General features: G+C 39.8%; 1 protein-coding gene across 3 annotated transcripts in view; it reads left to right on the top strand.

Annotated features, from left to right (window-relative positions):
• PLCB1 (phospholipase C beta 1) overlaps positions 1-19,384 on the top strand; it is a 471,912-nt gene that overhangs the window by 363,724 nt on the left and 88,804 nt on the right. For all 3 annotated transcript variants that reach the window (XM_083362231.1, XM_083362232.1, XM_083362233.1), the window contains exons 17-23: positions 1,186-1,270; positions 3,801-3,925; positions 5,163-5,317; positions 7,198-7,362; positions 11,437-11,536; positions 13,491-13,595; positions 14,023-14,132. In XM_083362231.1, the coding sequence (XP_083218357.1) occupies positions 1,186-1,270; positions 3,801-3,925; positions 5,163-5,317; positions 7,198-7,362; positions 11,437-11,536; positions 13,491-13,595; positions 14,023-14,132 (845 nt within the window). The remainder of the gene's footprint in view (positions 1-1,185; positions 1,271-3,800; positions 3,926-5,162; positions 5,318-7,197; positions 7,363-11,436; positions 11,537-13,490; positions 13,596-14,022; positions 14,133-19,384) is intronic.

Below are 19,384 nucleotides of genomic sequence, written 5' to 3'. Positions count from 1 at the left end.
GTGTGAGCGCACAGGGCGATTGGGAAGTCGTTCCTGGCAGCGGACGGTCCTGTAAATATCCCGGGCGTAAGCCATGTTGCAGTAGTCAAGACAGGAGGTGACTAGGTTGTGCGTGAATCTGAGTTTTGTAAAATTCATCAGGTTTACACTCTTTAATATTAAACAAATAAACCCATTTCCGCAAAATATACTTCTGTCAATTCTCATACATAAAATTATTCCATGTATTGTTGAATTCTGGATTACGAAGTTTTGATATTATCCATTATCTGAGATAAATGCCATTGTTCACTATTTTTAGTATTCATTAGCACTATTTTGAGGGGGGGCATAAATCTGTCCCAGTCATTACTGTGTTTTTTGTACCATTTCTTAACAAACTAAAATATTTCAAGTGGATCATTTTATAAGTTTTAAATCAACACTACTGGTTTTTCATCAACTCCTGCAGTTCAGTTGATAGCAATATTTTCTAGAGCCTACTTCACTTTCCAAATGTGCAGTGATTAAACTTTCATAGGCATCATTTGCAGCATAGTTTAATTAGTATGACTTCAATTTGCTGTTGTGTAAACAGTATACAGACGGTTCGAAAATCAGCAAACCATTGGTCTAGTCAGTGGCCTTCAGACTTCAGATACCTGAGGAACCCTTCTAAATATGAGTACAGTAGCAAATAATATTTATGTAATACCTTGTCACAGGCTATTCTTTTTTGAAATAAAACAAAGGAATAAAGATCACACAAGACCACACAGCCCTTAGATAGTCATGTTGAATCCCTGGATGAATCTATAAAACCCTGGACCTCCAGGGAACATGGTTTGAATACTGCAGATCTAGATGATAGCTACCTGTAAGTATTGCCCCAGTCATATTATTAAAAACCAGGCACATCCAATGTAAAATGGTGGGAAGACAGATAAAAATGTGTACAGAAAACTGCAAACAGAATTTTCTATTGTCTTCAGTATCTGAAATGTATGGACTGCTGCTGCCAGAGCATAAATTATTATGGTTTTCTTAATTACAGGGATTCCTGGATTTCTAGTTGACCTCTTTGGGAACTAAATCATGAACAAGATAAAGCTTTGGTGTGATGCTAGATGTACTGATTTATGTTGAGCAACATAAAGCATAATCCTAATTTTAAAAAACGTGACTTTTTTTCTTTTTAAATTACAGAACGAAACAAGAGTTTTGAAATGTCTTCCTTTGTGGAAACCAAAGCACTTGAACAGCTCACAAAATCTCCTGTCGAGTTTGTGGAGTATCTTTGAAATTGAGAAAAATATCTTAGAAAAACTTCCTACCTGAGGAATAGAGGCTACTGAGGATCATTACTGAAAATTAATTTAGGCTGAAGAAACATGCATGCAAAACCACTATATATAAGTAATTGGATAGCAAAATAATATTGATAGATACATCAGATGTTTTTTTACACTAACCCTAAGTGGAATTTTCCTCCAGTGGGATTTTCCCATGTATCTTACCAGGAAACATAGATAGGGCAGGCTAGAAAAGTCAGTGCCCTCCTAACAATACCTAAGCACTCCGAGTTTGTTAGCAATGTCCATTTTGCTCTCCAAGTTCATGGTTACCTAACCCTAACCCTAAGTGGAATTTTCCTGCAATAGGATGTTCCCATGTATTTTTGTGGGAAACATAGATAGGGCCACCTAGAAATGTCAATGCCCTCCTAACCTTACTCAAGAACTTCGAGTTTGTTGGTGATGTCACTTTTGCTCTATGAGTTCATGGTGACCTAGCCCGAAGTGGAATTTTCCTCCAAAGGGATTTTCTCATATATTTTACCAGGAAACATAGATAGGGCAGGCTAGAAATTTCACTGCCCTCCTAACTATACCCAAGTACTTCTTGGCAATGTCCATTTTGCTCTACGAGTTCATGGTGACCTAACCCTAACACAAAAGTACTCATCCTTTTCAATTAAAAGTTAGAAGAGCAACAAAGAAATGAATGGGGTGTACATTCCTAATTCAGTATTTATCAATTATATATTCTGGATATATCTATAGTTTCTCAGAATGGATTCTACATGGACAAAATTTAGCATTGAAGAGATGACATATTTTCAATTAAAATCAAAGCAACTACATTAATTGGTGATAAGAAACATAATTACTGCTGAAAAGTAGCTGCCAATGAAACTTGACATTTTCAATTTAAGACTCCATTTATATGAGGAAGCTTTTCATGTTTCCAATAGTTAGACCAGGGGTGTCCAAACTTTTTTCAAAGAGGGCCAGATTGGATGAAGTGAACATGCTGGAGGGCCGAACATTTTTCCGAACATTCTTTGAACAATTGCAATTAAATGCAAATGAATTATTTTATGCCAAGTTAATTGCAAATGGCATACTTTTCATTTTATAACATTAAGATCAACTGACAGCTGAGTTTTCACAATGAATTTTAAATAAATTTTAAAATTTAGCAAGCATGATTCTGCTTCTGTTTGACCTTGGCAGATGGAAACTGTATTATTTGCTTTGACAAGATCAGACTTTCTGGTAACAGCTCACACATTTCCACCAGTTCACAAATTCTGCTAGGCCAGGGCCCTACCTACCCCTGTCCAGCTCCCCACATCCCAGCCCATAAAATGGCTGTAAAACACAGAATGTGCGCACGTGCACACACACACACACACACAGAGAGAGAGAGAGAGATAGAGCTTCCAATCTTGTGAGCAATTCCAACAGCTAAAGTAGCCTGAGAGAAATTCCAAATCTCCTCACCTTCCCAAACTCCAAACTCGCACGTTGTACGCTCGTCTTCCAAGTTTGGGCGGTGACGTCAGGATTGGGCTTCCGATGCGGCCCTCTCACCGCCCTCCCTCCTGTGGCAGACAGTCTTCTGCTTGCCGCCCTCAATCAGAAGGAAGGGCCATGGGAGGGCCGCATTTACACAGAGCAGGGAGGGCTGTTAGAGGGCCGTATTAAACCGCCCCCCGGGCCGCAAATGGCCCGCAGGCCGGACTTTGGACATGCCTGAGTTAGACTATAGTCTTCCTCTTGCCCCCATTTATCATGTTTTGTGTCAAGTGAGCAACAATTCTATTCCAAAATATATAGGTGTATTTTTGGAATATTTTAATCTATTTGTTTATCTTGAGTTTGTAGATTTATTTTCAGGCTGTCAAGAAATAAGATCAGGCCTTGGATTCTACCACTCTTTTTATCTCTGACTGATATATTTTATATAAAGAAGTCAAAATAGTCATAGATACAAAACAGAATTTATAGAGGTTCTTCTGATTTTATAAATCGGCACTTTCTGGGACTATGAAGCCAATATTATTATATAATGATAGCAGCATTTTTCAGGCTCTTCTACTGCCATGTATGATGGCACCTTTTTCTAGAAGTGCCCATTCATCTGCTTAGTTGCTTCTGAGTGACAAGGCTCACTGTGTCATGATGGCGTGGATGAGTACATGTGAGTGCTGGTTATCTCAGCTATCTACAAATCCAAAGAAGTTTGGATTGGTTTATTTTAGCTCTTTCCTGCAATATTTCCTAGCAAAAAAATACTCATTTTGCAAATCAGAATCCATTATTCTCAGAATCAGTTCCGTCCCTATTATCAAATCAAATTTATTTTAATTTTAAGGCCAGATACAACTTTTTACCTATAAAGATAATTTTAAAAAAAAGCCAACGCTGAATCTGGCATTTACCATTTCTTTCAAAAATTAACAAATAATTTGTTCTGTAAACATTTAATCTAGTAGTTTCTCCAGCTGTATTTTATCTTAACCATTCACAATTTAGATATAATAAAATGCAGCTGAGCCGAATTTACCCAAAAGGGACACGCGTTGATTCCTCAAATTACATGCCTCAGCTGTTCTGGAATGCAGGCTGTCAAATGGTTGCTCTTAACTTCCAAACTGTAGGTAAGGTCTATGTTACTGTATGTTTTCTGATAAGGAATAGTAGATAATGAAGTAACTAGTTTATGAAAAATTAAAGATACTAAGAGTGTCATGCATACGTCTCCTGAAACCATTGCCTCTTTAAAACTGTGGCATGAATAAAGTGATCTCTGTTAATAGAAGCTTTTTAAGCAAATTATGATTACCATTTATTTCATTAGATGGGTTGGATTTTCTTTGATGGAAATTATGAGCCTAGCTCTATAGTGATATTAATACGAGGAACGTATTTTAATAAAAGCAATATATCTGAGGAAATATAAGCATATGAATATGAGCGGTAAGAAACATGTAAATATAGGCAGTAGGAAATTAATATTTGCAAGTGATTGTTCATTTGTTTCTGTTCCCATCTGAATCACAGACATAATGTAGAAAGCCTTTCATTTACCCAATTCAGAATTGTATTACCAATTCAGTGCTGAGAATCCATAATTTCAAAGAAGATCAGTTGGTGTGAAATAAAAATGAAAGCACTCTCTGCTTTATTAAAAAGTGGCACATGGTTTTAATGAGTTTGATAGCATGGTTGGCAATTATTAATTATCAGAGAGATTTGTTTCTAGCAGTTGACTACCTCACTTCTGCTTTATTACAACTGCTAAACATGCAGTGAGGCAGGTGACATTGTCTCTCCTTCCCTTTCATGTAAATAAAAATTAGACCAGAACTTAAATAGAATCTTTTTCAACCCCCTGGAGGGGATAATGGTTTTTTTAAAAAAAAATTCAGTACATAATGTAATGAGACCACGGACAAAGACTAAGAGGTGTCTTCATCCAGCTGGTTTTAGTCCATGCAATTGAACTGTTATTTTGCACAGATTCAGTGAGCAGCATAAATATGAAGATTTATGATTAATCACAACACTTTTAGACAAGTCACAGCACTTTACGTGTTGTTGAGCATATTCAGAAACATCCAATCTATATGTTCATGAAAATCTATTTATCATTGTCTTGGATATGGTTAAAAAAACTTTAATAAACCTGAAGATAAGGACAAAATATTGTATGTTGAATGGAAAATTAGCTTCTTATTTTTACAGATAGACTAGTATATTAACTTTGAGCTTTTAAAGAGCATAGGAAGCCATTAAATTTCAGTGTCGTACTTTTGTCAATTTGTTAGGCTTTCTCTATTGTCCCATTAACATATATTTGTGTAATATCCCATAACACAATTATTTGTTATACAGATTTGTCTATGCAAATAAATATGGGGATGTATGAATATAATGGCAAAAGTGGATACAGACTAAAGCCAGAGTTCATGAGAAGACCAGACAAGCATTTTGATCCATTTACGGAGAGTATTGTAGATGGGATAGTTGCAAACACTTTGTCTGTAAAGGTAGGTATCCAGCTGCTCATCTGCTAAATTCTATAAGCATATTGAACCTGAAAGACCAAAATAACTTCTCATGCACTTAACAACATATTCCTAATATTTTTAAAAAGTGTGAATCTCATATATGCAAGTTACTTGTTATAAGCATATTGAACAAGTCACATTCAGATATTTATAACCCAGAAAATAGAAATTATGCCCAAAATTGAAGAAAGGAAGATGATACAAATGTTTGGACAGGAAAGCAAGCTTAAATTACCTACTATTTTAAATAGGCTGTATATGCTCCCCTTATTTATTCATCCTGTACACTGAATATATATTAAAGGAAGATGAGTTGGAAGAAGGTGAATGTGGTTTTAAAACTGGAGAAAGAAACTTCAACAAGCTGTACTGTGCTGGTGACACTACACCAACAGATAAAAATGCAAAGGATCTGCACATCAGGAACAAAGTCAAGGAACACGGTAAAAAAGGGATTTAAATTAAATAAAAAGATCAAACTGATGGCAAAGGTAAAATAATTAGCCTTAGAATTGATAATGAACATTTCAAAGTGGTGGATAGCTTCTGCCTTTTAGAATCAACCATCAACAGTAAAGGAGCCAGTAGTCAAAAAATACAGAAGAGCAGGGAGACATTATTATCAGAGGGGAGCCCACAAAAAAGGGCCAGTTATCTCCCCCTCCTATGAACATTCACTGGAACCAGTCCTGGGAGAAGAAGAAAATTCATTGCAATACTACATTCCTATCTTCTAACCCGCTCAACTGGTGTAGAAGAATGTCATGATTGACAGTATTGAAAACCACTGAAAGATCAAGGAGAGGAAAGATGGATGCATCATCCCCACTATAGGTCATCTGCAAGTCTATGCCATTTTGGTCCCATATCCAGGCCTGAAGCCTGACTGAAAGACATCCATATAATCCACTTCCTCTAGGGTCTTCTAAAACTGCAATATAAGCACCTTCTCAACAACCTTCCCTAAAAATGGAAGGTTGGAGGCAGGATGAAAATTGTACAGCGTGATGGGGCCAGCTATGGATATTTGAGGAGATGTAGGATAATCTCTTCCTTAAATATCAGCAGGATCACATCCACTCCCTGGGATGAATTTACCATTGCTTGGACTCAATCACATGTCACCTCCCAGGAGGCCTCCAACCAGAATGGACAGGGGTCCAATATATAGCTGGTAAAACCCACAGCCTTAAGGAGCCTGTCTGCTTCCTTGGGACTAGCAAATTCAAGCTCGTCCCAGCTAACAAAGCCAGACTTATATAAGCAAATCTGAGCAATTTTATCTAACAGATGCCTAGATTATTCCTCACAATGGCCCTATAGTAATGACAGACTCTGTCCTACCAAATTGGGACACGATCCTCCACACCTCAGTAGGGTTGCCAACTGGCTATATTTGGACTTTGATAAAGGAAGAAAAACACACACTTTCTGCTATTTTATCACCACAAACTAATCTTGAAAAAAGTCTCTAACCTGTGTGATCATTCTTTGTTGTCCTCCAATGGTACTCTACTGTATATGCCTCTTCCATCATTTTGTTATTCAAAATGTTTGTGAACAGAGGGGAGCCACGTAGGCCCAATCTAATTCAAGCTCCCAGTTGAACTGTACAACCCCAGCTCCTTCTGAAGCCCAGCTGGGTCCAACAGGTGCCTGGGATAAGTACTCCTTCCAAGACAATTACAGAGTGATCAGTCTGTGGTGAAGGACTGATGGTAGACTCTCCCAAACCAAGCACTGTTGTACATTTTCTCTTGTTATAAGCTTCACATATTAAGAAAGCAAGTAATTTAGCCAGTATGTGTTGAATCGCAGCAAAGGTGTGTTAGTAGAATATCTCAACCTTTCGTTTTTAGGTCATTTCTGGGCAGTTACTTTCTGACAAAAAAGTTGGAACTTACGTCGAAGTGGATATGTTTGGTCTGCCTGTGGATACGAGAAGAAAAGCTCTCAAGACAAAGACATCTCAAGGCAATGCTGTGAATCCTGTATGGGAAGAAGAAGCCATAGTGTTTAAGAAGGTTGGTACTAGTATTTGAAGAATAATGCATGGCTATTATATTCTGCCAACTTGTATCACTTAAAAATTCTGTCTGCTCTAATTTTGTTCCACTTCAGTTGTAAAGAAAAATTTCTTCCTTTAATTTTAGATTCCTAAGTGCTTAACTGATAAAATGTAATTTATTCTAGTTGAACTTATTGATTTGTTTATAAGACTTATATGGCTGCCGTATTTGCATTTTATTTGGATCCTTCTTTTCCAGTCTTGCTCTTTTATTATCAGTATTTATTTTATTATTTTAGTAATAATGTTGGCACTTGTTGGTCAGACAGCGAATGCAATAGAAGTAGAAAGTGAGGAGCCTATGGATGGTTTCTTGGGGCATCTCAGAAGAATAACAGAGGCACCAGGTCTTCATTTTTGTTTTTTATTTATTTATATTTATTTACATTCCATCTTTATTATTTTTATCAATACGTCAAGGGGACAAACATCACCAACACACCTTCCTCCTCCTATTCTCCCCACAACAACAATCCTGTGAGATGGGTTGGGCTGAGTAACAGTGACTGGCTCAAAGTCGCCCACAGCTGGCTTTCATGGCTAAGGCAATTGTTACAGTTTTTATTATGTTTCTGGCTTTATTGCTGTTATGAGCTACCCAGAGTTGTGCTCTATGATACAGATCTTTTAAAGAAATCAGCAAATAAATAGAGTCTCCTAGGAAGTCATTTATTTTATTCTCATTTTATGTTTTTTTGTTTATACTCATTTTCCTTTTAATTTACCCAAGTATACCAGTATACTGGTTGCTATTTTTAGATAGCTCAGAATTTTTATATTTGTCTTCATTTCATATTTTGCCATCGAATATGGCTTGCCCTTTTTGATTTATTTTATTACAATTCAATGTTTAGGTTATTAAGCCAAAATATAAAGTATGTGTAAGGTTAAAAATTGTTTTTAAAAGCTATGCAATGAAGAGGTATAGAGGAGCAAAAAGAGACAGAAGGTGTGTGGTGATTATTAGCAAAAAAAATTGAGCTCAACCTGGAAAACAAGAAAGTGAGAGAAAGAAACTTACGGTTGCTCTGTCTTCACTCTCTTTGGCATAAGACAAGGAGAAACACTGTCATATTGTCAAAATTCTGCTATTGTACCAATACAAAGTCAAGTTTTAGTATTTCTTGTGATGTCAGTCTTGTGACAAGACCTACTTTGAAGGGCTGACAGGACATTATCCTTTTACAGGAGTTTTTTTTTATGATGAAAAATCTTCTGTCTTATATTGGTTTGGTATTGATAGCAAGCTGCATTGTGGCCTAGAGGTGGAGCTCTCGCCTCACAATCAGAAAGCTGTGGAGTTCGATCCTAGATAGTGACAGATATTTTTCTCTCTGGGTGCAGAGAAAATATGTGCTGCAAACTCTGCGTAGGCTCCAGGAAGGGCATCCGGCCAGTAAACACTTAGTTCCACCTGATGCAAAGGATTAGAGGGTTGTTAAAAGAAAAAAAAATTGGTTTGATGGGTTTATGATATATTGGCATAATAGTACTAAGGTTACTGGAGTCGTGATTTTATTTAACAAATATACAGTTTAAGAATATGTAGATGCTGTATACCTTATTCTCCAAAGAGATTTGATTGACACATTGCTTTGATAAACTTTACCAGTCTTCCAAAAGTTATGCAGAAACATTTCATATTTTTTTTAAAAAAAATTACTATGCCTTTCGATAACTTAAGTATTAGTGATCTAGTTATGGATTTTCAATGAGACAGAAATAGTACTCCAAAAATGTATTTATATTCAGAATTGGAACATGATGCAAACTTACATTATATATATTTATATTTAGATATAATGTATATTTATTCAGTGGGTATATCATCCTATATTGGCAGTATACCTTTTCCTATGCTATCTGTCTTAAACTAATGTGGCAGGTTCACAAGGATTTTTTTGACTAAGCTGAGACTATTTTTTGAAGAAGGAGGTTTTTATTTACCAGACTATCAAAAATATGATTCGATTTATATTTAATTAGAATGAGAATTTTAAGTGTATATGGGCTTTATGGAGAATTATTATCTCTCTCTGTTAGGCTCGTAACAATTTCTTGGGTTAATATGCAGCAAAAAAAAAAAGAATTTAATTTCCTGGCTTACATGCAGTTAAGACATATTTGGGCTTTATTAGCCTGTAGATTGAATAGTGATGTTTGGTGATGGTTTGTTGCTGGAACTTTGCACTTTGATATAGCCCAAGGGCTAATCAATAAAGTTGTTGTTGAATAGTGATGCTAAGTGGAGCCTTGGTGGAGCAGTGGGCTAATGCCTCCTTAAGTAACACCAGCTGCCTGCAATTAGTGCAGGTTCGAGTCCCACCAGGCTCAAGGTTGACTTAGCCTTCCATCCTTCCGAGGTAGGTAAAATGAGGACCCAGATTGTTGGGGGCAATAAGCTGACTTTGTAATAATGCCGCTTGGGGGGGGTGAAAGCCCTAATAAGCAGGCATATACATAGAATGAAGGCTACTGCTAAGCTTGTAAGCCGCCCTGAGTCTTCGGAGAAGGGCGGGATATAAATGGAATTTTTAAAAAAAGTCAAATGAATGTTTACCTTTGTGGAAAAAGTAAAAATAGGCGGAAAAACATTCTATTATATAGAGTCTGATATTGAATGAGAGTTGAGTTAAATACTGAGAAATCAACAAATTTTTAAGTTGGTAATATTGGCACTGATTTGTATTAGGCAAAGAAAATTCTAGTTATAATTGTTGAAGTTGTTAAAATAATCATTAAAAAGTAATTGATTCAAAGATTTTCAAAAGTAACAGATATAATTTTTTTGTGTAAAACACATCAATGCCAATATTATCAGCTTAAGCCTGTATTGGTTTCTCAATATAAACCAAACACCTTAGTTGCCGCAAAGCCTGATACCATCATTTTTTATAATGTCTCTGCTTTTGAAATTAAATCAGTTTCAAAATTATATTAGCAACTGGAATATATTTCTAAAGGTGAAATTACTGATATTTATGCCTTTTGGAATTAGAATATTTAATAATGGAACATAAATCTCAGTTTTTAAAAACATTAAATTTGTTTCTTTGGACATGAGATTAATCCATGAAAGGATTGTATATCAAGTCTGTGGGTGTCAAGAAAGAATTATCAAAAGGATGGCAATGCAAGAAATTTGAGGGGTCTGCTCATGATTTGGTCATGTCCAGTTTGGGATTTGAGGATTTTTCTTTGAGGAAAAATACTGTGATATCTATAGGCAGATGTCTTGGTAAATGTCTTCAAATTAATGGTGTCAGTGTTATTTTGAAATTATATTCCAAAATTATGGAATCAGACGATTTTAACACCATTGTTATATCAGGCATAAGAAATTGACAACAGGATTATATTGGGCAACTGGGAGAGTATTATTACCCTGATGCCAATAAAGGAATGTGTAGTTTATCCATTTTTAAAAACATAGTTTTCCCCTGTACTAGGTTTCCTTTTGATATGGATTTCATAATATTTTACAAGCATATTCTATGCACAATTCAATTGTTGCCGCTGCTTGTAGTCAGTCTGTGCAATTGTCTTGCAGCAGCTTACCAGGTGGTCCACTGTTTCTTCAGCTTCTTTGCATAGGCGGCACTTACTGTCTGTTGCTGTCTTTTGACTTTGTATGCATTTGTCCTTAAGGCTTGGTCTTGAGCAGCCAGAATCAGTCCTTCGGTCTCTTTCTTCAACTTTCCTGATCTTATCCATTGCCAGGTCTTGTTATTATCTGCTTTCCCAGCTATAATAGTATTATTATTATTATTATTAGTAGTAGTAGTAGTAGTAGTAGTAGTAGTAGTAGTAGTATTCTGTTATTATTATTATTATTATTATTATTATTAGTAGTAGTAGTAGTAGTAGTAGTAGTAGTATTCTGTTGTTATTATTATTATTAGTAGTAGTAGTAGTAGTAGTAGTATTCTGTTAATAGTTTCCAGAAATACCGGTATCTCTGTGACAATATTTCTTATTCCAACTTTGTATATGTAATGCACCATTAAAACACTAAAAAATATCTCTTCAGGTGGTCCTGCCTTCTCTAGCATGTTTGAGGATAGCTGCTTATGAAGAAGGAGGAAAGTTTATTGGACATCGGATACTACCAGTATCAGCAATTCGACCAGGTAGAGATTGGGTTATTGTTGCGGTTTTTGTTATTGCATTAATCTTGAAAGAAGGAACAAGACAAATTGAACTCAGGTAACATGTTTCCTGCATACGTAAGTATATAACTATGACAGGACTTACTGAGAAGTGACATGTTGAGCCCCAGGTCAGCTGAATCAGCCTCCTTCCCCCATACTCTCCAGCCAAGATTGCTGCTGCTCCTTCCTGTGGATATTGTTTGCAGGAGAAATGGCACTGAACCCTGATCCCAAAACGTACCCTGACCATTTAGGAAAGGACATACAGTATCGGAAAGGAAGCTTTCACAAACCCTCAATTTCAGGTTGGGTCACTTCTGAGATGAGTTTCTGGACTGGCCCACAAAGGACAGTCCTTTGTCTAATTTCATGACGTCTTCATTCTCTGAGAGGGCTTCTACACAGTTACAAGCCTGAAACACAAAATGGTATTTTCCATTTATAACACTCCAGTAGCAAATGTTTGAAGCAGTAGGCCTGGACTCCAGAAGATGGTAGAGGACAGGAAGGCCTGGAGGAACGTTGTCCATAGGGTCGCGATGGGTCAGACACGACTTCATAGCTAACAACAACAAGCAAATGTTAAGCCTTATTTCTTTGAGCTTACTTCTGAGCTTCCTAATAACTATTTGTTGTTGTTAGCTGCGAAGTCGTGTCCGACCCATCGCGACCCTATGGACAATGTTCCTCCAGGCCTTCCTGTCCTCTACCATCATCTGGAGTCTATTTAAGCTCACGCCTACTGCTTCAGTGACTCCATCCAGCCATCTCATTCTCTGTCGTCCCCTTCTTCTATTGCCCTCGATCTTTCCCAGCATTAGGCTCTTCTCCAGTGAGTCCTTCCTTCTCATTAGGTGGCCAAAGTATTTGAGTTTCAACTTCAGGATCTGGCCTTCTAAAGAGCAGTCAGGATTGATCTCCTCTAGGACTGACCTGTTTGATCGCCTTGCGGTCCAAGGGACTCACAGGAGTCTTCTCCAGCACCAGAGTTCAAAGGCCTCAATTCTTTGGCGCTCAGCCTTTCTTATGGTCCAACTTTCACTGCCATACATTGCAACTGGGAAGACCATAGCCTTGACTATACGCACTTTTGTTGACAGGGTGATGTCTCTGCTTTTTAGTGTGCTGTCTAGATTTGCCATGGCTTTCCTCCCCAGGAGCAAGCGTCTTTTAATTTCTTGGCTACAGTCCCCATCTGCAGTGATCTTGGAGCCCAGGAAAATAAAATCTGTCACTACCTACATTTCTTCCCCATCTATTTGCCAGGAATTGAGAGGGCCAGATGCCATGATCTTGGTTTTCTTAATGTTAAGTTTCAACCCAAGTTTTGCACTCTCCTTCTTCACCTGCAACAAGAGACTCTTCAGTTCCTCTTCACTTTCTGCCATTAGAGTGGTATCATCTGCGTATCTTAGGTTGTTGATATTTCTTCCGGCAATCTTAATTCCAACTTTTGATTCATCTAGCCCTGCCTTTCTCATGATGTGCTCTCCTAATAACTATATTGCCACTCAAGCACCTGAGCAGGTCTTCCCACTCTTTTTGGACTAAGGGACACAATTGCATTGTGGGAACACATTATACTGTAAGTAGTGACCCAAAATGGCTGCCAGTAGTGTTACAGTTCGTTTTCCAGATTTTTAATCAAAAGGTGGCTTTCATAATATAAAGATTCAAGTGAAAGGAAGTGTCTCTAGTCACATGGAGTCTCCTGAGTCATTGGGCATTTCAGGCAGACAAAAATATTGTGATGGATGGACCTTTGTTCTTTACAGCTTAATTTCGTGAACTTGAATGTTAACTCTTACTCAAGTTAAACATTTATCAGTTTTTCGTGATCTGTGCTTTTATTGCCTGCAGCACTGCATTCATTAATTTGTAAGAAAAATGGAGGGCCAGAGAGAGTAGCTGTCCCACTGTTTTTTCCCCCCAGGTTATCATTATATTTGCCTGAGGAATGAAAGGAATCAGCCCTTGATGTTGCCAGCCATATTTGTATACATTGAGGTTAAAGATTACGTACCTGATACCTTCGCAGGTAACTATCAAATTTATGAAGATAAATTAGAAATTTAATTTACAATTATTTTGTATATGAAGCATATTGTCAGCATCCATAACAACTAATGTTAATTAAACCTTTGCATTCAAAACCTGAGACAGTGAGTAGAGCTAGAAGGAGGTGCTCAGTTGTTGAAGACCCTGAACTGTGTTCCTTGGTTTCATGTTGCTATGCTATAAACTACTGATATTGTTCCTTCCCGCACCTGTCCCTGCTTTTTATGTCAAACTTGGAATTTAACCTCCCCTCCTCTGGTTGCATTGGACTCCTATTTTCTTTAAACTGTTTTTGCATATTAATAAATATAAAAATAAGCCTAACCTTAAGACAGATCAGTTTTTATAAAAAGTCGATACTATTTGATGCAAAGCAGCATTGGGTTCTAAATCTGTCTCATTTGCAGATGTTATTGAGGCATTATCTAATCCAATCAGATACGTAAACCTGATGGAGCAGAGAGCAAAACAACTGGCAGCACTGACTCTAGAAGATGAAGAAGAAGTAAAGAAGGAGGTAAGAATTGGAGTCTTGATTAAATAAGAGGGGTCAGTTGAGCATTGTAAAGGCTGTCCACACAAGTCAATTTTTAAATATTTTCTTAAGTTGTACGCCCTACACTGAGAGTTGCTCCTTTACAGAGAGTGGGATAATCAGAAGACATGCAGGAAATTATGGAGTCACTCATGTGGCTGGTCTTGGTTCTACAGTGGACAGATTCCATTAGCTCAAAAGTGCTGATATTTCAATTTACACACACACACACACACACACACACACACACACACACAGAGCTCAGTAATGTTATTGAATAAACTGGTATTTGAAATGTCTATGGAGATTCTCAGTCATCCAGATCATGGTTGTCCCAAAGGTGCTTTTTCAAGAGGCAGCTGGACTTTCTTGTTTTTCTTTGAAGACATTTTGCTTCTCATCCAAGAAGCTTCTTCAGCTCTGACCAGAAGGTGGGGAATGGAAGAATTTATATTCCTTGCAGACAGCTGGTCATTTGAACAATTTATTTATTTATTTGCTTGCTTGTTTGCTTCCAGAGGGATGGGGAGCGTATCACTGAGAAGTCTGAAATCTTGGGTCAAAGTTTATTTATTTAAATAATTTATAGGGCCACCCATCTAATAAAAGTATATTACCTCAGTAGTCAGACTGTCTGGGGGCTTTCTCTCCAAGATCCTATTAAATAGCAGATTTACTTTGGAGGAGGCAGTCGTAGATATATCCAGACTCTGAATAATGTAAGGCTTTAAAGGAGACATACTTTGACTTGCACCCAAAACCTAACTGGCAGCCATTGCAATCTTCATACTCATGATATTACATGGTGAACCTTAATGTTCCTGTAACTACCTAGGTTGCTGCAAGTTATACCACCAGTAGCTTCCGAATGTATCTCCAAGACCAGCCCAATATAAAAAGCACATAGCAATATTGTAGCCATATGGTGAAAAGGACAGAAGGAACTGCATTGAAAGCCTCCAGATCCAGACAAGATCTTCTAATCTAGAAAAGGCACATGAGATAATTAGGCAGAGCCTTCCTGGGTATGGCCCCCATCTATTTTTCAGTCAGGAACGATAACTTCCAGGGAGGCCCACACATGGGTCATACGTATCCAGAGTCATACATCAACTACTTCTAGTCTCAATTGGCTTCCAAATCCACAGTAACTCTTGAGATGAATCTAAGCCTATTTCTCCCCATCTAGTTCCCTATTCCAACAGTATCGAAATAATGTAGCAACAAAACAAAATACTGTAGTAACAAGAACAGAAGCTTGTTCTGAAAGTTTCAGCCATTGCATTCTGCTTTGCAGGTAAAATCTAATTCCATCATGTTTTGTAACATGATGTGAATTTATTCAGTGTAATTGGCTATTATAAGAAATAGAATGGATATTTTCCCCCAGAATCATTTTCCCAAAATGTAGCATAAGAGAAGTGATCCTTACAAGTCAAAGTCTTCCTTCAGAAAGTTGCATTGCTAACATAAAATGTATATTTCTCCATGCTTCTGTCAACGTTTGTGTGTGTGTGTGTGTGTGTGTGTGTGTGTGTGTGTGTATGAGAGCCACTTTTACTATATACATTTAAATTTCTATAAATTAAAAAAAGCTTAGACATGGAACACACTTCATTTAATTTTCATGACTGGAAAAATATTTTTCTTAATAATTATCAACTTTTTAAACTACAAATATTGTTAATAATATTAAGTGCAGTGGTTTTCTACAAAAATATTTTCTTCTTGAGTCCCATAAATGTCTTTACACAAACTGCCTCTAACAGAGACATCCACCAGAGATGGGGAGGCAAGGGGGCCACCAGTAAAGGCAGTGTCATACCACTGTGCCATAAAGTCCATCTCTTTTGTATATGCTCTTAACATGTCAGAATCAGAATAGAACTGGAAGGGCCGTGGAGGTCATCTAGTCCAACTCCCTGCTCAAGCAGGAGACCCTATACTATTTCAAACAAGTGGCCGTCCAGTCTCTTCTTAAAAACCTCCAGTGATGGAGCACCCTCAACTTCTGATGGCAAGCTGTTCCAGTGGTTAATTGTTCTCACTGTTAGGAGGTTTCTCCTTAATTCCAGGTTGCTTCTCTCCTTGATCAGTTTCCATCCATTGTTTCTTGTCTTGCCCTCTGGTGCTTTGGAAAATAAGTTGTCTCCCTCTTCTTTGTGGCAACCTCTCAAATACTGGAATACTATCATGTACCCCCAGTCCTTCTTTTCTCTTGACTAGCCAAACCCAAATCCTGCAACCCTTATGTTTTTGTTTAAATGAGTGTACATCATGACACTGCTTTTGTCATTTTATTGAAAATATTAGATCCTGCAGCTAGTTGTTTAATTTTAATTCTAAGTTTGTGTGGGTGTGTGATCAAAGCTTCTCTGGCGTAAATCCCGATATTTACTGTGTAAACCTTACATGTGAGTCAATCAATCACCCTTTCCTCCAAATCTGTCTATAATATCTGATTACCTAACTTTATTTATTTATTTATTTAATTTGTATACCGCCCTTCTCCCTAGGGACTCAGGGCGGTGAACAGGGCAATACATAAAAATTAGATACAAAAATTAAAATTATTAAAACATGATTAAACAATGCCCATAAATTAATACAAATTTAGAATTAAAATCATTTATAAAAATCCCACCCCGTCCCATCAGGCCAGGCCAGCTTGTTTAAAGAGATGGGTTTTAAGATCGCGCCGGAAGGAGCGGAGATCGGGCGCCATCCGGAGCTCAACCGGAAGATGGTTCCATAAATCCGGTGCACCCACAGAGAACGCTCTCCCCCTGGGGGCCACCAGTCGGCATTCTTTGACCGGTGGCACCCTGAGGAGGCCCTCTCTGTGGGAGCGTACTGGGCGGAGGGAAGTTGACGCCGGCTGCAGGTGCTCCCCAAGGTATTCTGGACCCATGCCATGAAGGGCTTTGTAGGTCATTACCAACACCTTGAACCTCACCCGGAAGACAACTGGCAACCAATGCAGCTCGCGGAGCAAAGGTGTGACATGGGAGTATCGGGAGACTCCCAGTACAACTCTCGCGGCTGCATTCTGTACCAGTTGGAGCCTCTGAGTGGTCTTCAAGGGTAGCCCCATGTAGAGAGCGTTGCAGTAATCAAGATGAGAGGTCACGAGCGCATGAGTGACCGTGCGTAAGGCATCCCGGTCTAGATAGGGCCACAACTGGCGCACCAGGCGAACCTGGGCGAAGGCCCCCCTAGTCACAGCTACGATATGGTCTTCTAAGGAGAGTTGTGAATCTAGGAGGACTCCCAAGTTGCGAGCCCTATCTACAGGAGATAATGACTCACCCCCCATAATGAGAGGTGGGATATCCTGAATATCCCGAGATGCCGGTACGCACAGCCACTCAGTCTTGTCAGGGTTGAGTCGAAGCCTGTTCCTCCCCATCCAGACCCGGACCGCCTCCAGGCACCGGGACATCACGTCGAGGGCATCACTGGGGTGGTTTGGGGTCGAAATGAAAAGTTGGGTATCATCAGCATACTGATGATACCCAACTCCAAAACCACGAATGATCTCACCCAGCGGTTTCATATAGATGTTGAACAGGAGAGGCGAGAGGACCGACCCCTGAGGAACTCCACAAGCGAGAGGCCTCGCGGTCGACCTCTGCCCCCCTGCCAACACCGACTGCGAGCGTCCCAGGAGATAGGAGGAGAACCACTGAAGAACCGTGCCTCCCACTCCCAATCCCCTGAGACGCCACAGCAGGATACCATGGTCGATGGTATCGAAAGCCGCTGAGAGGTCTAATAGGACTAGAACAGAGGAATATCCCCTGTCCCGAGCCCTCCAGAGATCATTCACCAGCGCGACCAATGCCGTCTCCGTGCTGTACCCGGGCCTGAAGCCCGATTGGTACGGGTCTAGATAATCCGCTTCATCCAGGACCAGAGGGAGCTGATGCGCCACCACACTCTCAACAACCTTCGCAAGAAAGCGAAGGTTGGAGACCGGACGGAAGTTATTCAAAACAGCCGGGTCCAAGGCAGGCTTCTTGAGGAGAGGTCTCACCACCGCCTCTTTCAAGGCGGCAGGAAAACTACCCTCACTCAAAGAGGCAGATATAACCGCCTGGAACCAGCCTCGTGTTCCCTCCCGGGCTGCATAAACCAGCCAGGAAGGGCACGGGTCCAATAAACATGTGGTGGAGCTCAGCCTCCCCATGATCCTGTCCACTTCCTCCGGAGTTACAGGATCGAACTCCTCCCAGGTGACATTGACAAGATCGCTCGTGTCCTGATCGTCTGATACTGCCCAGTCGGAGTCCAAACCGGTCCGAATCCGAGCGATTTTGTCCAACAGATGTTGACTAAATTCCTCGGCACGCCCCTGCAAGGGTTCCCCACTCACCTCCTGATTAAGGAGGGAGCGGGTCACCCTAAACAGGGCGGCCGGGCGATTATCTGCGGACGCGATGAGGGCAGCGAAGTAGTTAGATCTCGCTACCCTCATCGCTGCGAGATAAGACCTAATATGGGTTCTTAGTCGCAATCGGTCGGATTCAGATCGGCTGGACCTCCAAATGCTCTCTAGGCCCCGTTTCTGACGCTTCATCTCCCGGAGCTCCGCGGAGAACCATGGAGCCCATTGGGATCTGCGCCGGGTCAGGGGCCGCAAGGGTACAACTCGGTCAAGTGCCTCCGTGGCCGTCCTTTCCCAGGCTTCCACTAAGGCATCTGCCGAGCTGTGAGCTGAGGAGGCAGGTGGGGACCCCAGCGCTGCTTGAAACCTCTCAGGGTCCATTAAGCGCCTGGGGCGGAACCATCTAGTTGGCTCAACAACCCCACGGTGGGGAGTGGCAAAACGGAAGACCAGCCGCAGGAGATGATGATCGGTCCATGACAGGGGCATAACAATTGGAGAGCCCCCACCAAGATCATCTAACCACCAACCAGATAAAAAAACCAAGTCAAGGGTGTGGCCTCCCTCATGAGTCGGTCCATGAATTACCTGCGTCAGGTCCATGGCCGTCATGGAAGCCATGAACTCCCGAGCTAACTCAGATGCTCCTCCCAGGGATGGTAGATTGAAGTCTCCCAAAACCATAAGTTTGGGAAATTCAATCACCAGCCCTGAGAGGATATCGAGAAGCTCAGGCAGGGCTGCTGCTACGCGACTAGCCGAAAGGTACGCGAGCAGCAAGCCCAACTGCGCCCTGTGACCAAACCTCAATAGGAGAGATTCACACCCGACTATCTGAGGAACGGTG

The sequence above is a fragment of the Vipera ursinii genome, assembly GCF_947247035.1.
Source record: "Vipera ursinii genome assembly, chromosome: 1".
Taxonomy (NCBI): Eukaryota; Metazoa; Chordata; class Lepidosauria; order Squamata; family Viperidae; genus Vipera; species Vipera ursinii.
The sequence above is the reverse complement of the archived record's forward strand: the minus strand, read 5'-3'. Positions and strand labels throughout refer to the sequence as shown.